The 19772-nt window shown below is 52.4% G+C and overlaps 1 protein-coding gene across 1 annotated transcript in view; it reads left to right on the plus strand.

The window, feature by feature from the left end:
• The first annotated feature begins 1646 nt into the window (after positions 1-1646).
• The window catches only part of ITGB2 (integrin subunit beta 2), a 30868-nt gene continuing 12742 nt past the window's right edge, over positions 1647-19772 (plus strand). The window contains exons 1-3 of the mRNA XM_040265000.1: positions 1647-1842; positions 14749-14809; positions 15147-15235. Of these exons, the coding sequence (XP_040120934.1) occupies positions 14752-14809; positions 15147-15235 (147 nt within the window). The 5' untranslated portion in view covers positions 1647-1842; positions 14749-14751. The remainder of the gene's footprint in view (positions 1843-14748; positions 14810-15146; positions 15236-19772) is intronic.

A 19772-nucleotide genomic window follows, 5' to 3' on the forward strand; every position in this document is an offset into this window, starting at 1 on the left:
GCTGCAGCACTCAGGTTTAATTGCTCCACAGCATATGGGATCTTAGTTCCCCAGCAGGAATCAAACCCATGTCCCCTGCATTGGCAGGAAGTTTATTAAGCATTGGACCACCAGGGAAGACCTGCCTATTTCTCTTCTTTAAAAGTGTTTTAATAGTTACCACATGTAAAATTAAATGTTTCCCATCTGAGCACCAAAAAATCGACACTTTAGAATTATGATGCTGGAAAAGAGTCTTGAAAATCCTTTGGACAGCAAGGATATCAAACCAGTCAATCCCAAAGGAAATCAACTCTAGATATTCATTGGAAGGACCGATGTTGAAGCTGAAGCTCTAGTACTTTGGCCACCTAATGTGAAGAGCCAATGCATTGGAAAAGACCTGGATGCTGGGAAAGGTTGAGGGCAGGAGAAGTGGGTGACAGAGGATGAGATGGTTGGATGGTATCACTGACTCAGTGGATGTGAGTTTGAGAAAACTCCAGGAGATGGTGAAGGACAGGGAAGCCTGTTGTGCTACAGTCCATGGAGTCGCAAAGAGTCGGACAGGACTTAGCAACTGAACAACAAGTCACGATGTATTATTAAAATTAAATATTAAATTAAAATATTAAACTTTAATTTAAATATTAAATGTTTCCTATCATTAGTTTAGAATCAACAGTTACTTAGGCTTAACAAGTTTTACTTATTTCTTTGGTTACTGTTGCCCCACACACACCCTTGGATTCCTCTTGGATTTCTTCATCTGTCTGTCTTTGAGACTGCATCTTCCAAACAGAGTTAAGGGTAGTTTATGTATCTGAGACTGGGTTCATCTGAAGACCCTGCTTTCTGTTTCTTTGTGGATGGAATCAGTCTGTATCTCCTCTCCACCTCTCTTCCTCCTCATCCTAATCCTCCCCTTTCTCCTGTGTGTTCTCTGTCTCTCTCTCTCCATCTCTGTCTCTCTCTGTCTCTCTGTCTCTGTCTCTCTCCACCTCTGTCTCTCTCTGTCTCTCTCCACCTCTGTCTCTCTGTCTGTCTCTGTCTCTCTGAATCTGTACTGTTTTCTATCATTAATGTTCTGTGATAACATCATATGTTACCCAGTTTGGGGAACTTTTTCCTTCCTCCCATGACAAGCAGCAGCCCCTTCATCTGGATTCTCTCTCTTTTTCTCTTGGATCTGGAGCTTTTCCCCTGCTGATTGAGTCTCTCCCCTCTTGTTCTCTCCTGGAGCTCCTTTGCCCTCTGCCCTGTTCCTTCATCCCCCCAGCTGGCCCCACAGCCTGCTCACTGATTCGCTCTCCACCTTCTCATCTGCCCTTCGGGCCCTGTGATGCTTTTCCATTGCCGTGCTACAAGTCTGCATCCTCTGTGCCTGTCTGCTTCTTGTTTGATGCGGGTGCTCAGTGTGCAGGCTGCCCCTTCCAAGGGTGCAAATTCCTGGGCACTGCCCTCCAGGGTTCCCCTTCCCCTGAGGGCACAGGCGGTGCTGCCAGGGGCCCTGTTCCCACTCCATCCGCTCCCATCCTGTTCCGCTTCCCACCCTGAGCATATATAATCGATGGTGTGTCTGTATGCATGTTGTTCCTCTGACAGCCCTCGGGTTTGAGCTGTGTAGGCAGAGGGGCCGGGGCTGGATGACGGGCCCCATGTGGTGCAGTTGCAATCAATCACATGTAACTACTTCCTCCAAGTTGCTGACTTAGAACAGGAAGCTTCGCGCCTTCACCAGTGGGGCCTCCAGTGGCCAGTGTCTTCCCAGACCCGTGAAGCACCAGCCTGGTGAAGAGCAGAGCCGAAGCCCCTGCCAGTCCAGCTGTGACACCCCTGCCGAGGTCTCCAGGGCATCCAGGGGTGAGTGGACAGAGGCTCCTCTGTGTCCGGGCTAGCTTCTCTGAAGGTGAACTGCTCAGCCTTGAGGCCCTGGCTGCTGTCTTTCCCGAGGGAAGCAGCTCCGAGGAGCCCAGGCTTCCGGGGCCCTGGTGGCCCTGGTCCTCCGCTCCAGGCCCCTTGAGCTGAGACCCCGCGAGGGGAAGTGCTGAGCCCACTGCTGCAGAGCTACTGGCTGCTGGGAGGCACGTAACCAAGGGGATGGGATCAGCATGGCGGAAGGATGCGCTTAGACCTCAGCCTCGGCCCCACTGTGGGAGTCTCTCAACAAGGCCCAGGCACTTGCTGAGCCCCCAATGTGGGGGCCGCGAGGCCCCGCAGAGCCAGAAGGAGGCTGGAGGCAGGCTAGGCCCCTCTGGCGGGTACGGGGTCGGCGTGGCCGGGCTCTGCAGGAGGGTTCCCGGGCCCCCCTCCTCCCCCTGCCCTGTGCCTTCCTCTTCCTGCCCTGGCCTGTCCCCATCCTCTCTTCATGCTTCCACGGTTGGCCGGGCAGGTCTGTCCTCCAGCAGAGCCCCTGTGTGTATGTGGTACCTCTGAGTATGTATGTGTCTGTGTGTCCATGGTGCATTTTGTGTCTGTGTGTGTCTGTGTCTGTGTGTGTGTCTGTGTGCGTGTGGTACTTCTGAGTGTATGTGTCTCTGTGCATATGTGTATGTCCACAGTGCTTTGTGTATGTCTGGCTGTGTGTGTATCCAGGTGCATTGTGTGTGTGTCTGTGTGTGTTTGTGCCTCTGTGTGTGTGTCTGTGTGTCTGTGTGTGTGTGTCCATGGTGCATTGTGTGTGTGTGAGTCTCTGTATGTTTGTATCTGTGTGTGTTCGTGTCTGTGTGTGTGTCTCTGTATGTATCTGTGTGTGTTCGTGTCTATGTCTGTGTGTGTGTGTCCACGGTGCATTGTGTGTGTCTGTGTCTGTGTGTGTGTTTCTGTATGTTTGTATTTGTGTGTGTCTGTGTATGTGTCTGTGTATCTGTGTGTCTATGTGTGTGTGTATGTCCACCATGCATTGTGTGTTTGTGTCTGTGTCTTTGTGTGTCTGTGTCTGTGTGACTTTGTGTCTCTGGGTGTCCATGGTACATTGTGTGTGTGTGTGTGTGTCTGTGTGTGTGTGTGACTGTGTGTCTGGGTGTCCACAGTGCATTGTGTGTCTGTGTGTCTGTGTGTGTGTGTCCATGGTACATTGTGTGTCTGTGTGTCTATGTGTGTGTGTCCATGGTGCATTGTGTGTCTGTGTGTGTGTGTCCATGGTGCATTGTGTGTCTGTGTGTCTGTGTGTGTGTGTCCATGGTACATTGTGTGTGTCTGTGTGTCTATGTATGTGTGTCCATGGTGCATTGTGTGTCTGTGTGTCTATGTATGTGTGTCCATGGTGCATTGTGTGTCTGTGTGTCTGTGTGTGTGTGTCCATGGTGCATTGTGTGTCTGTGTGTGTGTGTCCATGGTGCACTGTGTGTCTTTGTGTCTGTGTCCATGGTACATTGTGTGTCTGTGTGTCTGTGTATGTGTGTCCATGGTACATTGTGTGTGTCTGTGTGTCTATGTATGTGTGTCCATGGTACATTGTGTGTATGTGTGTCTGTGTGTGTGTGTCCATGGTACATTGTGTGTCTGTGTGTCTGTGTATGTGTGTCCATGGTACATTGTGTGTGTCTGTGTGTGTGTGTGTCCATGGTGCATTTTGTTGAAGGCAGGTCTGCTTCTTCTCTCAGGGTCCAGAAGGCTCCTGAGTTCTGGCCTAAAGATGTGAAAATGCAGGGAGACAGTTAAGATTTAGGGTGTCATTGGGTGTGTGACCTAAATCTCCCACAACCAGGACCTTGGAGGCCTGTCCCCCTGGGAGTGGAGGGACAAGGGTCCAAGGACCCAGATGAGTTCAGGGAGAGGGGACTCTTGGCTGCCATGCGATTTGTCCCGACGGGAGTAAATCGAGATATTTCCTGGGGATTTGGCCGGCCAGGCAGCCAGACTCAGCCCCGCCGGCCTCGGGTTTCCGAGCTGAAATCAGCATGGACGTGCCTGCCCACAGCTGTCAGCTTGGACCAAGCCAGTGCAGCCCTGGGGCAGGTCACAGTCAGCTCCTGGAGGTTTCTAAGGGGAGATACCCCAGGCAGTCAGGGACCTCTCCAAAGCTCAGCAGAGGGGGCGCCGCTGTCCAGGGGATAGGAGAGGCCCACCCACACACTGGCCGGACAGGTGGGGCCCAGGCTGGCTGCTCAGACTCCATCTGTGAAATGGGCTAGTAGTTTGCACTCCAGCTGACGATCTAATCAGCTTGTGATTCAAAAACCACTTCCCTGGGAGGTGGCGATGTGGGCCTGTGGGGAAGGCTGGCCTGTGTCCATAGGGCCCCACAAGTTCAGCTCAGGCCACGCCTGGCTGTTTACTGGCCTGTGAAGAGGTCTTCACCCCATGGGTGGGGCAGCGTGGAGCCCGAGGCGGCCCTGTGTGAGTCTAGCCCTGCTGGTCAGGAAGGCATGTGGGGGCGGGGCCCGGTAGCCGGCACACCTGTCACTGCACGTGTCCCTCAGTCCCTCTGGAGCCGACGTCACAGGGGCAGCTACCGGGAGCTAGTGACTAGCCCCCGTGAACAGCGGGGCCAGCTGAGAATGCAGGTTCTGGGAACAGTGAAGTCCCAGTGACACCGCAGGTGGGCGGGGCTACGATGGTAATGTGGCCCCTGTCTATTTCACTTTTCCCCAAACAAGACCTAAAATGGGCTGTTGGTTCTGTCGTCATCTCACCCAATCCCACCTGAGCCAGGAGCTGAGGTCTGAAGGAGGCGCTACCCAAACCCGTCGCCCCTACTGAGCGAGTGGCCAACGGGGTGGGGGGCCAAGCCCCAGGGGCCCCGGGATGCCAAGACCCACCTGTCCCAGCCATGCTGCCACCTGTCACCCGCCTGGCCTCTGGGGCCCTGGACACGGGGTCATGGTCAGGCTAATGGAGTCCATGTCCAGCTACCGCAGTGGGCAGGGAACCTGGACTGTTCAGAAAGAGCCATGTCCCCTACCTTCCCCTCCCCAACCTCCCCTATCATCCCCCGATCCCCCATGCAGACGGCAGCCCTAGGGCAGGCCTGGGGTTTCCAGTTGCTCCCACCACTGGTGAGTGGGCCTCTTGATGAAGCAGCAGGTGCAATTAAGTCCCCAAGCTGCCAATCTGTGACCCGGGCAGGCCTTCCTGCTTGTTCCAGGGTCCCCCCCAATAGCCAGAGGTGTCTAGGCTGCTCACCGTCCCAGCAGTCGAACAGCAGGGCTGGGGGTGCCAGGGAGCCAGCAGACCCAAGTTTCCACGTGAGCCCTGGCATGATCCCTGTTCAGCATGGCACCCCATGAGGCCAGGTCTGCAACCGTGCACATGGACCTGGGGCTGGGGTGCCACCACTGCAGGGCTCTGCTGGGGGCAGAGAGATGTGGGAGCCAGGCACCCTTGCCGCTTCTGAAACACACAGAGCAGGAAGGCACAGCTGTGCCCACCTACCTGGAGGTGCTGTCAAAAAATGCCTCCAGCAGCTTTCCCTGAAACTGGGGTGCTTCTCCTGGGAGCTTTGAAGTGTGGGCTCCCCAGAGAGACAGAGCCAATAGGACATGTGCACATGTGTGTGTGTGTAAACATGTGCACGTGTTTGCGTGTGTTTGTACAGACAGAGAGGTTGGTTTGGTGGAGCTGACCTGTGAAACTATGGAGGCTGGCAGACTACAAGTCTGCAGGACAGGCTGGAGAACCCGCAGAGAGCTGATGCTGCAGCTGGAGTTCCAGGCCATCCAGAGGCAGAGGTCTCTCCTCCTGGGGGACACCATCTTTCCTTTAAGGCCTTCATCTGGTTGGATGAGGCCCAACCACAGCATTGAGGGCCATCTGCTTTACCCAGAGTCCGCTGATTCAGTGTTAACTCCATCTAAGAGACATCTTTGCAGCCACATTCAGAGCAGAGTTTGAGCAAACATCTAGGTCCCTTGGGCCTGTGGACTTGGCACTTGTGACTCACGCTCACGGCACCTCTGGCTCTCTGTGACCAGGAGGAAACCAAGGTCCAGAAGGGGAAGTCACCATGACCTGTCCACAGTCCCTTGGCACTGGCCATAGACTTGGCATATCGACCCTGGGGTCAGGCTGGTGGGGGCCGCAGTCCTGGCATCTGTCCTGGCTGTGGGGCTTAGGGACCCTCAGAGCCACCATCCCCACCCCTGGGAGTGGGGAGCAGGTCTGGCCCTCCACCCCTAGGAATGGGAGCTGGTCTGGTTCCCCCACCTCTGGGAATGGGGAGCAGGTCTGGCCTCCCCACGCCAGGGAGCTATTGACAAATTGAGGCTGTGGGTGTCAGTGGCAGCCAGGCCCACAGGGAGGCTGCTGTGGGCATCACCCAGCCCTGGTCCTCTGGGACCTGGGGTCCTGAGTGGCTATCCAGGCAGGGACCATGCCCGCTGCCTGAGGCTCCCCCTGAAGACTGGCTGTGTCTGCCGTGGTCCGGTCGCTCTGGCCCAGGCCTTTACAGCCTCCGCCCTCGGCCCAGGGGTCACCACAGAGCCCACAGTGTGGGGTCAGATTCCTGGGTGCTCAGATCTGGCCAGTCTGCAATGCAGAGACCTTCACACCCATGCGGCCTGATTCCACCACTCTGGAAGTTTCCAGGCGGGGGTCGTCCGGGGGAGTTGTGCCCTGGGCTATAGCTAGGAGTAGCTGGAAGTGTTCCCTGGATGGATGAGGAGTAAGTCAGGGACTGAGGCCAGCCTCCTTGACGGGCGAGACCTCAGCGGGGCCAGGGCTCCTGCCTGAGCGGCCTCCCCAAGCATGGGACACGCGCCCTCTTCCAGTGCTCCGAGGGCGGGGACACACAGAACGGCAGCCCAGCGGGACCAGTGCTTCTACCAATCTATGTTTTTACTTTGTAAACATGTTTATTTGTATATGGTTACAAAAGACGAAAAGTAAACACTTTATAATTAGTTGCCAGTTGAAACCATTCAACAGTATTCTGGAGGCCCTTGTTGAATATCTAGTGATGGAAATCCACCAATTTTTTTTTAATATTTATTTTTATTTTGCCGTGCCAGTTCTTAGTTGCAGCAAGCAGACTCTTAGTTGTGGCATGCGGGATCTAGTTTCCTGACCAGGGATTGAACCCGGGCCCCCTGCATTGGGAGCACGGAGTCTTAGCCATTGGACCACCAGAGAGGTCCCCAATTCGTTTTATAAACAGCATGGATGTGGCTGTGCGTTGGCTTTGCAGTGGTGAGGGTTTCAGGGTAATGGGAGTTTTGGGGAGGGACAGGGGTCAGCGTACCACAAGGGCTTGGCAGAAGTCAAAATCCTAGAATCGAGAACAGTGCCAGAGACCAGGCAGGTAGCACTTGTTCCGAGAATGAGTGAATGAGTGACTGAGTTGGGAGCCAGAGTCCCAGCAGAGAGTCACTTGCCCTCAGTCTGTGGACTGAGGACTGCCCTCTGTGCTCACTGGGGACAGAAAAACTGACCACTTTGGGAATCCAGAGACATTTTAAAAGCAATGCAACGACCACCACAGAATTGAAATTTTCTTAAATGTGTGAATTTAAAAAAAAAAAATCAGTTTATATATTTATTGTAGAAGTTTGAAAAATACAAACCGGGATAATGAAGAAAATTGAAAACACAATGCTGCCATTCAGCAGAAACGGCCTAGTTTGGTTATTTTTCACTTACTTTTTTTTAACACAGCAACATTTTATTGGAAAAATTGAGCTGGACTCACCGTTCACACATTTTCATGCTGTGTAGGTTTTACTCGAGAGCATCACAGTTGTTAAAAACAGCGTCCAGTTTGATAACTAGACCAGGAATCTAGCTATTTTGATTAGAATACCTGATTATCATCCAGAGCAGCCTTTTCAAATGTTTGATAACAAGTTTCATTTCTTCTCTTCTGAATTTTGTGTTTACAAGAGACTTTTCTATGGGGTATTTGCCTTTTTGCTTTTATCCCTGAGATTTCCTTAGACACAAAAATTACCGTTCACCTTCTGCATGAGACAAATACTGAATGTTTTCATCTACTCAAATTTTTATCTACAGACTTTTTTTAGAGTCAGTCTTTTTTATTTAATGTATTGAAGTGTAGTTGATTTACACTGTTTCAGGTGCACAGCAAATTGATTTGTTTATATATATATATGTATCTATATTAATCCATGTATACTGTCCTTTTCAGTTTCTTTTCTATTATGCGTGCATGCGGGTGTGCTAAGTTGCTTCAGTCGTGTCCAACCCTGTGCAACCCTATGGACCTTAGCTTGCCAGGCTTCTCTGTCCATGGGATTCTCCAGGCAACAATACTGGAGAGGGTTGCCATTTCCTTATCCTTCCCATTATAGGTTATAGGTTATTACAGACATTGAATATGGTTCCCTTCCCTGTGCTCTACAGTAGGTCCTTGTTATTTATCTGTTTTATAATAGCAGTGTGTAAATGTTAATCCCAAACTCCTAATTTATCCTTTCCCACTCTCTCCCCTTTGGTAACCAGAAGTTTGTTTTCTATGTCTGTGAATATGTTTCTGTTTTGTAAATTAATTCATTTGTACCAATTTTCAGATTCTACATGTAAGCGATATGATATGGTTTCATATCATTTGTCTTTCTCTTTTTGACTTACTTCACTCAAATGACAATCTCTGGGTCTATCCATATTGCTGCAAATGGCATTATATCATTCTTTTTATAGCTGAGTAATGTTGTTCAGTCACTCAGTCGGGTCTGATTCTTTCTGACCCCATGGACTGCAGCACAACAGGCTTCCCTGTCCTTCACCATTCCCCAGAGCTTGCTCAAAGTCATGTTCATTGGGTCAGTGATGCCATCCAACCATCTCATCCTCTGTCATCCCCTTCCCTTCCTGCCTTCTATCTTTCTCAGCTTCAGGGTCTTTCCTAATGAGTCAATTCTTCATGTTAAATGGCCAAAGTATTGTAGCTTCAGCATCAGTCCTTCGAAAGAATATTCAGGCTTGATTTCCTTTAGGATTGACTGGTTTGATCTCCTTGCAGTCCAAGGGACTCTCAAGAGTCTTCTCCAACACCACAGTTCAAACGCATCATTTCTTCAGCTCTTAGCCTTTTTGATGGTCAAACTCTCACATGCATACATGAATACTGGAAAAACCATAGCTTTGACCATATGGACCTTTGTTGGCAAAGTAATGTCTCTTCTTTTTAATATGCTGTCTAGGTTGGTCATAGCTTTTCTTCCAAGGAGCAAGTGTCTTTTAATTTCATGGCTGCAGTCACCATCTGCAGTGATTTTGGAGCCCAAGAAAATAGTCTGTCACTGTTTCTATTTCCCCATCTATATACCATGAAGTGATGGGACTGGATACCATGATCTTAGTTTTTTGAATGTTTTTTTAAGCCAGCTTTTTCACTCTCCTCTTTCACCTTCAGTAAAAGGGCTCTTTAGTTCCTCTTCGCTTTCTCCCATAGGGGTGGTATCATTTGCATATCTGAGGTTACTGACTTTTCTCCTGGCTGAGTATTATTCCATTGTATGCTGGTGCTGCTGCTGCTAAGTCGCTTCAGTCGTGTCTGACTCTGAGACCCCATCGATGGCAGCCCACCAGGCTCCCCCATCCCTGGGATTCTCTAGGCAAGAATACTGGAGTGGGTTGCCATTTCCCTCTCCAATGCATGAAAGTGAAAAGTCAAAGTGAAGTAGCTCAGTCGTGTCTGACTCATCGACCCCATGGACTGCAGCCTACCAGGCTCCTCCATCCATGGGATTTTCCAGGCAAGAGTACTGGAGTAGGGTGCCGTTGCCTTCTCCATTCCTTGTTTATCTTCCAACAATTCATGGAATCTATCCTCTGTCTCTGATATATGTTCCAAATCTTCTTTATCCCTTCCTCTATTGATGGACATTTAGGTTGCTTCCATGTCCTGGCTACTACAAACTGCACTGCAATAAACCACTGAGGTGTGTCTTTTCAAATTAGGGTTTTCATCTTAGAGTCTATCTTCTTCACAGTTTCTCCCTTCGTTTTTATGCTCAGCATCCTTACTCTGAAATACACAGTCTCTCACTCCTTTAATCATTTCATTTCCTGAACCTGGGTTGACCTGGCCCGTGATGTGAAGGGAGCGCGTCTCTCCAGGAATGTGCTCTGCCCTGCACCTTCCAAGGCCAGAGTCCTGCCTCTCACTTCTCTCTCCTGGCCACTGGTCTGAGGGCCAGGGCGGCACCAACTCTGTCGCAAAGCTTCTAGATGAGTTTCAGAGGCCACTGCCCAGCTGGCACCCGCCTTGCCCCTTCCCTTTCTAAGCTCCCGGGCAACTGCCACATACACTCTCTTCCAGATGACCTACTGGATTGCTTTTTCCAAAGAAATGGGTTTCGGTGTATTTATCAATTTTAGCTTTTGTGTTTGTTTTCAGACTCTCCAGCTTTTTCTATTGTCTCTTTCCTATCTCCCTCACCCTACTTCCTGAGCCCTTGGCTCTTTCTCTCACCTCGAGCTCTCTGTCCTGCAGGTGTGTGTATCATCACTCCTTTTCATCCGGCACAAAGCCACCTAGGCCCTTGGGCTTCTGTCTCCGCAGGGACAGAGGTTTTCACCGTGTTGATCAGTGAGCACTGTGTGCTCTCTTTCTGACTTGTCTGTAAACATTAAACTTGATTTCCTCTTGGACTTGGCAATATTGAGCCAAGTGCCTTAAAGGTTCCAATTAGCAACTGTATGGGGGGCATCAATTTTTTTTTCCATTTGGCCAGAAACTATGACCCTGAAAATTTCTGCCACGGACAGTGAACTGAGCAGTGATGAACGTATGTGGTGGGTTTTCATGGGCCTGAGAATGTGTGGGTTCGGAGAATCGGTGGGTAGTTTCCTCCTCTTCCCTGGTCTGTCTGAAACTCTAAATCCTGGAGTGGGGGCGGGGGTTCCAGCCACTGTTGCAATCAGCTTCTGTCCAATTCTTTCTTGTCTTTACATAAAGCAGACACAACTACATCTTAACTTTGTCTTTTTGGTTTAAAAGGTTGATACCTGTCTAAAGGTTAATGTAAACACTTTTTCTACATGAAAGAGGCTTGGATCCTCACCTCCCAGGGCGAATTCTGGACCCTGCCTTCTCCTCTTGTAACCTGCTCCCCAGGGCACTGTTGTTCCTCGTCACTTACTGGCCCTGCCTCTGGGTTTATGGCCTGACCTTGGTCAAGAGCAGGCTCTGATGGCAATCGAGGGGCCTCGTCTAGGGGTCTGCACTTTGGCAGAGCCTTTGTCTTTGACAGGAAGCTGATCTGACATCAGCTCTCCCTGCCTCGGATGTGGGCCTCCCACTGCTTCTTGCTCAAATTTTTCTTGCTTTGTTGATGTTTCCTCTTTTTCTTGTCTTTTACCAAATGTGAACTATGGGTGTTGTGGCATGTGTGGGGTTTGAAAAGAATAGATTCAGTTTTTCTTCTGAGTCTCAGTCCCTGAAGCTCAGAGCTCTGTCCACTGTGAATGGTGAGCCTCAGGGCGCCCGGGGTCTCCGGATGAACCACCTCCTGTGGTTGCACTCATTTGCGCCAGCGCCCCCCCGCTGGGCAAGACCAAGCTCAAGGGTGACTCTGATGCAAAACCCTTGCCAGTGGCAGTGGGTTGGGGGGTGGCGGTGGGGTGGGGGTGGCCTTGGGTTTCTGAACCTGCCTGGACTTGGGGTTTTGCACCTTGAGTCCTGGTGCTAGGCTGCCCTTTGATCTGAGGAGAGTAAATCAGGGAGGCACGGCACACCTGGGCTCAGGTGGCCGGAGGGAGCGCCCTCCTCCTTGCTCTTGGACCAGCTGTCCCAGCCGAGTCAGCGCCCCAAGTACATGAGGGCTCTTCAAGCTGGTCCAGGCCCATGAACCCCTCCAGGCACACAGAGAGCTGAGGCAGAGTGTGTCACTGGGGGACCCGGACTGACATTGACCTGAGCCGTCAGCACCTAGAGGGGTCTTGGTCTGCAAAGCCCCATGATGCTGGTTTCAGACATGAAGGCTCTGATAGCCTGTCCTGGCTGCGGGGCGCGGGTGCTGTGACCTCTGCCTGCCGCTGAGAGCAGGGCTGGCTGCAGGCCCTGCCTCTGCCTGCTCCCGGCTGGCCTCCCTTAGCTCCCAGAGCCGCCGTGTGCCCATGTGTCCTGTCCCTGAGGGGCTGTGGACACCAGGGCCAGGGTGGAGCCGTTGGCGTGGCTGTCCCAATGCTTGAGTGAGGAAGCGAGTGGGGACGACACTTGTGGGGACAGACCCCAGCCCCCCACTAGCTTCCTGTGGTCAAGGTCAGGACCTGCGGCCTGTGGGTGATCAGCTGTGATCAGCTCCCCTCCCCTCTCCCCGCCCCCTGCCGTCCCCCCTGTGTGTAAGGGGCTCCAGCTGTGAGCAGCACAGGGTCCGCAGCCTGGTGCTGAGGGGCCTCAGCTTCCCCAGGCCACGATGGGGTTACGGGCCAGCTCCTGACCCTTTGGCTCTCCGTCTGTGGCCACAGGAGCAAGCGTGGAGAGCTGAGGTTATAGCCCCCCTACCAGGCTGTATGCATGGTTGGGGCACTTGTGGGGGGTTCCCCTCCTCTACTTGGAGCCACTTCTGTCTCAGATATGGGGTGCTCTCCTGAGGCCACCCGGATCCGGCAGTGCCCTGGTCAGCCGAGGTCATGGGCACACAGGGCCCCACGGGCCACCTGGCTGTGGAACCTGAAGAGAACGGGAGAACTCTGGGGCAACTCTGGGCTTTCACAAATGGGTGGGCGTGCAGTGAACTGAAACCTTCTTCCCAGATCCACTCTGTGACCCTGGAAGCCAGAGCAGGGCATGAGTTCTGCTTTTGACCTGAACAGGAAGGATCCACGGTTCCATTTTGACACTTCTAGCTCCTGATTGTAAACTTGACAGGGACCAGGGAGCAAGGTCGCCTCCAAAAAGACAGCAGGGTGAGCCTGGGTGGAACTCAAAAGGACTGGGACTTCCCAGGGGCGCCCTGGGGTCCTCCTCCACCCAGAGCCCCTGGGACCCATGCAGAGGTTATGCGAGAGCAGCAGCTAGGGCACGACCCAGCCCCGCAGGCACCCAGAGCCTACAGGCCACAGCAGGGGCCACAGCAGGGACCATGTGGCCCACCACACAGGTACACCTTGGGCCGGAGCCTCTGCGGGCCCACATCTGGGACCCTGAGGCCACCACGCTGGCCAACAGCATCAGCAATGCACTGGGCAAGGTATTCAGGGCAAGCCTGTTCATCTTGGTTTGATTGTGGTTTCTGATAAAACACTCCCACTTCCTGTCCGCTGCCTCTGGTTTGCTGGCTTCTCAGCACCCTCTCCACTCTCTTGGTATCAGATTAAAAGGCCGCAGCCCTACAGGTTTCTCAGACCTGGGAGCTCTTTTGCCCAGGAAGCCCTGCCATCCCTCCTGGAAGCTGAGCTGGAGGAGGTCTGTCACTTTGGGCTGGACCTGGGTCCTGGGGCACTTCCAGGGAGGGGTTGGGCAGCATCTCCCTGAGGGTGGAGTCGGCCGGCTGGGTCCCGCGCAGCAGGCAGTGGGTTTGAAAGTGCCACCTCCACCTCCAAGTCCCAGGGCCAGGACCAGCATACCAGCCTCCTGCCCCGCCCCAACCATCGTGCCTCGGGAGCATCAGGACCAGTCAGCGATGACCCAGCTCCCAGTCCATGCCTCACTCCAGGTGCTGGGTTTTTAAGGACAGCAGGTGCAGAAAAAGAAAAACACGGAAGTGGTGGCCTACAGCTGGCAGCCGCAGGTAGGGCCGGCGGTGGCGCTGCAGGCCTGTGTGCTGGCCACCAGCCCAAGCTCACCGGCCCGATGCACAGTGAGGCCAGACAAATCGAAACACCCAGGAGCATCGAAAAGTCTACTGCAGGGCCGAGCAAAGAGACTGTGGCTCAGCCCCCACCCCCAAATCCCTGAGCATTTCTAAAGGCAAAAGGAGGGAGGGGGCTTAGCAGAGTATGCGATCAGTTTGTGTGCAGTTCTCTGATTGGTTGATGTTGAGGTAATAGGGCAGGATCACAGGGGTTAACATTATCAGTCCTCAGGATCCAGTCGGGCTGGGCCGTGTGTTCATGGTCATCATTCAATCAGCTTCTTCTATTTGGTGGGGATTTTAGCATCTGTAAAACAACCCAGAAAATGTGTCTCGGAGACTGTTATCTAGGTACTTCAGGGAGAAAGTAAACCTTCTGTGACTGCCACATGGCTGAATTACTGTTTAAATTCTTACCAGTTCTCCCAGCCCAATTGCTGCTGTCATTACACATTCACGTCCTTCAGATCATTAATTCTCTGGCCAAGCTTCTGTGACTCAGGGGAGGCCTGGGAGACCACAGCTTTTCTGTAAACAAGAGGCAGGCAGAGGATGGGGTGGGCAGGGTCTGCCCAGTCACACCTCCTCGCCCTGGCGGCAGGTGTCCAGCAGGCAGCCAGCCAGCACAGTCCTGGTGCTGCAGAAGCTGAGTTCGCTTTTCTCCAAATCCTGGTTCTGCCTCCTGCCAGGAGGCCTGGGCACACTGAGTCTCTGCTCCAAGCTCAGCTCAATTCACTGAGGACTCAGGGCCACAAAGGTCACACAGGGCCCTGACCCAGAGCATGCCACCCCTCAGGCACACCTGTGTGGGGTGTGTGTGTGTGTGTGCGTGTGTGTCGCTGGCAGGAGGCCCACTCCCTGCTCATCCTTGGAGGTCCGGATGGCTCAGCGGAGTGGAGCACACGTGACCAGCTGGTCACACAGCCTGGGCCAGGGGGTCGGGGAGACTGACCTGTGTGGGCCCCACCCCACCGCTGAGCAGCCCTCAGTAGCAGGGACCAGGCCTCCCAGCTCTGTGTCTCCAGGCCCAGAGTCTGGAGTTTGAGGCTGTCACTGCCCCTTCCCTCCACAGGACATGCTGTGTCAGCACCTCCAGCTGCTGCTCCTAGTGGGCCTGCTCGCCCTCCCGTCCGGTGAGTCCCACAGGGGCAGCTCCTCCCGGGAAGAGTGGGACCCACCCTCACACCCTCCTGGACAGGGCCTTAGGAAGGGCCCTGCTCTGCCCCTCCCCTGCCCTTCTACCTGGGGCTGACCTGGTGCCCACCCTCCTGAAGACAGCATCCCGTGGGCCCTGGTTTCCTCCCTGCTTCCTGGTCCTCCCATTGGCTCTCCTTCTCCACCACCCCTGCCTGCGGGCTTGGTCATCCATTCACAGCCCTCAGTGCCTCATCGCTGCCCTTGGAGGGCCCACCATCTCTGGGAGAGGGGGGTCGACCAGTGCCAGCTCACCAGCCCGTGTCTCTCTCCCAGTCCTGTCCCAGGAGTGCACCAAGTACAAGGTCAGCACCTGCCGGGACTGCATCGAGTCGGGCCCCGGCTGTGCCTGGTGCCAGAAACTGGTAAGAGCCTCGCTGAATGGTGTCAGCCACCCTGGGGGTCCTCGCACCCAGCCTGCCCTTCCCCTCTTCCCTCCTCCTGGGCTGGAGCCCCTCTCTGCCTCTGACACTGCCAGCCCCCAGGAGCACCGTCACTCGGCTCCCTAGTGGGGCAGGGACAGGCGAGGGACGCAGCGTGGTCAGAGAGGCAGACAGTCAGGCAGACACAGTGGTGTCCCCAAGCAGCCCGGCAGAGGCAGATCTAAGTGAAGCTGCTGGGTCGGGCCAGGTGCAGCTCTATAGGCCCTGGCGGCAGGAAGCCTGGGCCAGACAAGGGAGAGATACATGTGGGCGGAGCTGCTACCCGGAGGAGTGGGGAAGCTCCCTACTGGGTCCGGAACTCTCTGCTCGCCTTACTTCATGTTTTACTTGCAAGACCCTCTGGGGAAAAAGGCAAAGGCCCAGGACAGGATGTAGGGGAGCTCCACCTCCTCCTGGGGAGGACCCCTTCCATGGGGACCCCCGAGATTCTGACCATTGCCTCCTCCTGGAGATCCCTGAGGTTCAGACACTGCAGGTCTGTTTGGAAGCACATGCATGCACACACATTATTATTTTTTCTCAATTGTTTGAGAGTAGGTTGCAGACACAAGCCCCTTTGTCCCTTAAGGTTTCCAGTGATTTTCTCAAAAACAAGGTATTCACTTACAAAACCACAATGCATTTATCAAAGCCTGGAAACTTAACACAGTACTTTACTCTGATCAAATTTACACACCTCGGGGATTCCCTGGTGGCCCAGTGGTTAAGAGTCCACCTGCCAATGCAGAGGACACAGATTCAATCCCTGGTCTGGGAAAATCCCACAGGTCATGGAGCAGCTAAGCCTGTGCACCACAGTTCCTGAAGCCCAAGCCCAGCAAAGGCCCAGTGCAGCCAAAATAATAAATAAGTAAAATAAATAAAAAGACAAACTTATACACCTTGGACAAATTTTGCCAGTTGTTCCAATAATGTCTTTGCTCTCATCCCTGCCTCACTGGTCAATATTATAGTCCAGGATCGCACATTGCATTCGAATGTCTGTTTATCTCCTCAAACCTGGAACTCTCGTCAGATTTCTTTGTCTTTCACATCCTTGACATTTCTCAGGAGTGCAGAACAGCACTTCTGCCGGTCCCGAGTGTGGGTTTGTCTGGCGCTCCCTCTGACACGGCCTGCGGTGGGCCTCTCAGCAGGAAGCCCACGCAGAGTTTCTGCTGTCATTCCGGTGCGGGCGATGACAGCCTAGACCACTCAGCGGAGGGAAAGTCTGCCAGGCGCTCCACCATGATGTCAGTATTTCCCCTTTGCAATTAGTAAGTAATTTGTGGGGAGATACTCTGAAGCCAAGAAGCACTCTACTTCCCTTGAAGCCTACACCCACACTCTACCGTCCATCAGTTGATGGGAGCCTGAATCAGTTATCACTGGGATGGTTGCAGAATGGTGACACTCCTGTTCATGACTCCCTCCAATGGCTCCTAATGTAAGAGGAATATTTCCTTCCTGCAATCTCCGTCTGTCTCTCTTTCTCATCGGTGTGGACGCATAGATGTTTCTGTTACTCTGTAGTTTATAAGGTATCACTTTCACTTTGTCATTTTGAAGCTCAAATTGTTCCCCATTTGGCCATGGGAGCCCCGGGGCTAGCCCTGTGCCCGATTAGCATACCCCAGTATCACTTCCTGAGCCCTCTCTCTGGGATCAGCAGGCGCTCCTGGCCCCTTGGCACTTGCCTGGCCACCACCAGAGGGTTCCTGGTTCCCTTCATGAGAAGCCAGGCTCCCAACATTCACAATACATTTCCCCATTTCCTCCTCCTTTGACTCTGGGGAAGTGGTTACAGAGTTGCTACCCACAGCACTGCAGGGAGGAGATGGGTGTGGTCTGCGTGCTCTTCTGTTACCATCAGGCAGTCACAGTCCTGCTTGCAAAGTCTCTCCTCAGGGTGGGTTTCTCCCTTTCTTCCTGTGAGCTTCTTGTTTGCATCTGAAATGCAGTTAGGTTAAACTGCTTCTGAGCACATTCCATTTTAGGGATTTCTTCCCTCCCCATTCCTGTTAATTTTATTTCCCTAATACTTAAAGTGGGCTTCCCAGGTGACTCAGTGGTAAAGAATCTGCCTGCCAACACAGGAGATGCAAGAGAGGCAGGTTCTATCCCTGGATCAAGAAGATCCCCTGAAGGACAAAATGGCATCCCACTCCAGTGTTCTTGCCTGGAGAACCCCATGGACAGAGAAGCCTGGTGGGCTACAGTCCATAGGGTCGCAAAGAGTCAGACTCGGCTGAGCCACTAAGCATGCTTGCAGGCACGCAGCAATTAAAGCATTACTAGGGCCTCAAAAGATCATGGCATCTGGTCCCATCACTTCATGGGAAATAGATGGGGAAACAGTGGAAACAGTGTCAGACTTTATTTTTTGGGGTTCCAAAATCACTGCAGATGGTGACTGCAGCCGTGAAATTAAAAGACGCTTACTCCTTGGAAGAAAAGTTATGACCAACCTAGATAGCATATTGAAAAGCAGAGACATTACTTGGCCAACAAAGGTCTGTCTAGTCAAGGCTATGGTTTTTCCAGTGGTCATGTATGGATGTGAGAGTTGGACTGTGAAGAAAGCTGAGTGCCGAAGAATTGATGCTTTTGAACTGTGGTGTTGGAGAAGACTCTTGAGAGTCCTTTGGACTGCAAGGAGATCCAACCAGTCCATTCTAAAGGAGATTAGCCCTGGGATTTCTTTGGAGGCAATGATGCTGAAGCTGAAACTCCAGTACTTTGGCCACCTCATGCGAAGAGTTGACTCATTGGAAAAGACTCTGATGCTGGGAGGGATTGGGGGCAGGAGGAGAAGGGGACGACCCAGGATGAGATGGCTGGATGGCATCACCGACTCGATGGACATGAGTCTGAGTGAACTCCGGGAGTTGGTGATGGACAGGGAGGCCTGGTGTGCTGCGATTCATGGGGTCACAAAGAGTCAGACACGACTGAGCGACTGAACTGAACTAACTGAGGGTCTCAAAAGTGAAGACAGTACAGAGGCAGCTCAGGAAGCACCGCCCCTCTAATGGCCACGTCCCTTTAGTCTGGCCCTGCCCCCTGAGCTCTCTGGCCTCCTTGTTGGTTGTTCAGGGGCTCCATCATGTCTGACTCTGTGACCCCATGAACTGCAGCACAACAGGCTTCCCTGTCCTTCACCGTCTCTCAGAGCTTGCTCAAACACATGTCCATTGAGTCTGTGATGCCATCTCGTCCTTTGTCGTCCCCTTCTCCTCCTGTCTTCAATCTTTCCCTGCACCAGGGTCTTTTCTAATGAGTCAGCTCTTTGTATGGACCTTCAGCTTCAGCATCAGTCCTTCCAATGAATATTCAGGGTTGATTTCCTTTAGGATTGACTGGTTTGATCTCCTTGCAGTCGAAGGGACTCTCAAGAGTCTTCTCCAACACCACAGTTCAAAAGCATCAATCCTTCAGCTCTCAGCCTTTTTGATGGTCCAACTCTCACATCCATACATGACTACTGGGAAAACCATAGCTTTGACTATACACAACTTTGTCAGCAAAGTAATGTCTCTACTTTTTACTATGCTATCTAGGTTGGTCATAGCTTTTCTTCCAAGGAGCAAGTGTCTTTTAATTTCATGGCTGCAGTCACCATCTGCAGTGATTTTGGAGCCCATGAAAATAAAGTCTGTCACTGTTTCCCCATCTATTTGCCATGAAATGATGGGACTGGATGCTATGATCTTAGTTTTTTGAATGTTGAGTTTTAAGCCAGCTTTTTCACGTTCCTCTTTCACCTTCATCAAGAGGCTCTTTAGTTCTTCTTCACTTTCTGCCATAAGGGTGGTATCATCTGCATATCTGAGGTTACCGATATTTCTCCTGGCAATCTTGATTCCAGTTTGTGCTTCATCCAGCCTGGCATTTCACATGATGTATTCTGCATATAAGTTAAATAAGCAGGGTCACAGTATATATCCTTGATGTACTCCTTTCCCAATTTGCAACTAGTCCGTTGTTCCATGACTGGTCCTAACTGTTGCTTCTTGACCTGCATACAGACTTCTCAGGAGGCAGGTAAGGTGGCCTGGTATTCTCATCTCTTTAAGAATTTTCCACAGTTGTGATCCCTATACAGTCAAAGGCTTTAGCGTAGTCAATGAAGCAAAAGTAGATATTTTTCTGGAATTCTCTTGCTTTTTCTATGATCCTAGGTATGTTGACAACTTGACCTCTGGTTCCTCTGCCTTTTCTAAATCCAGCTTGAATATCTGGAAGTTCTCAGTTCATGTACTGTTGAAGCGTAGCTTGGAGGATTTGTAGCATTACTTTGCTAGCATGTGCTGCTGCTGCTGTTGCTAAGTTGCTTCAGTCGTGTCTGACTCTGTGCGACCCCATAGACGGCAGCCCACCAGGCTCCCCCATCCCTGGGATTCTCCAGGCAAGAACACTGGAGTGGGTTGCCATTTCCTTCTCCTATGTATGAAAGTGAAAAGTGAAAGTGAAGTCGCTC

This window comes from Oryx dammah, unplaced genomic scaffold (assembly GCF_014754425.2).
Source record: "Oryx dammah isolate SB20612 unplaced genomic scaffold, SCBI_Odam_1.1 HiC_scaffold_2, whole genome shotgun sequence".
NCBI lineage: Eukaryota > Metazoa > Chordata > Mammalia > Artiodactyla > Bovidae > Oryx > Oryx dammah.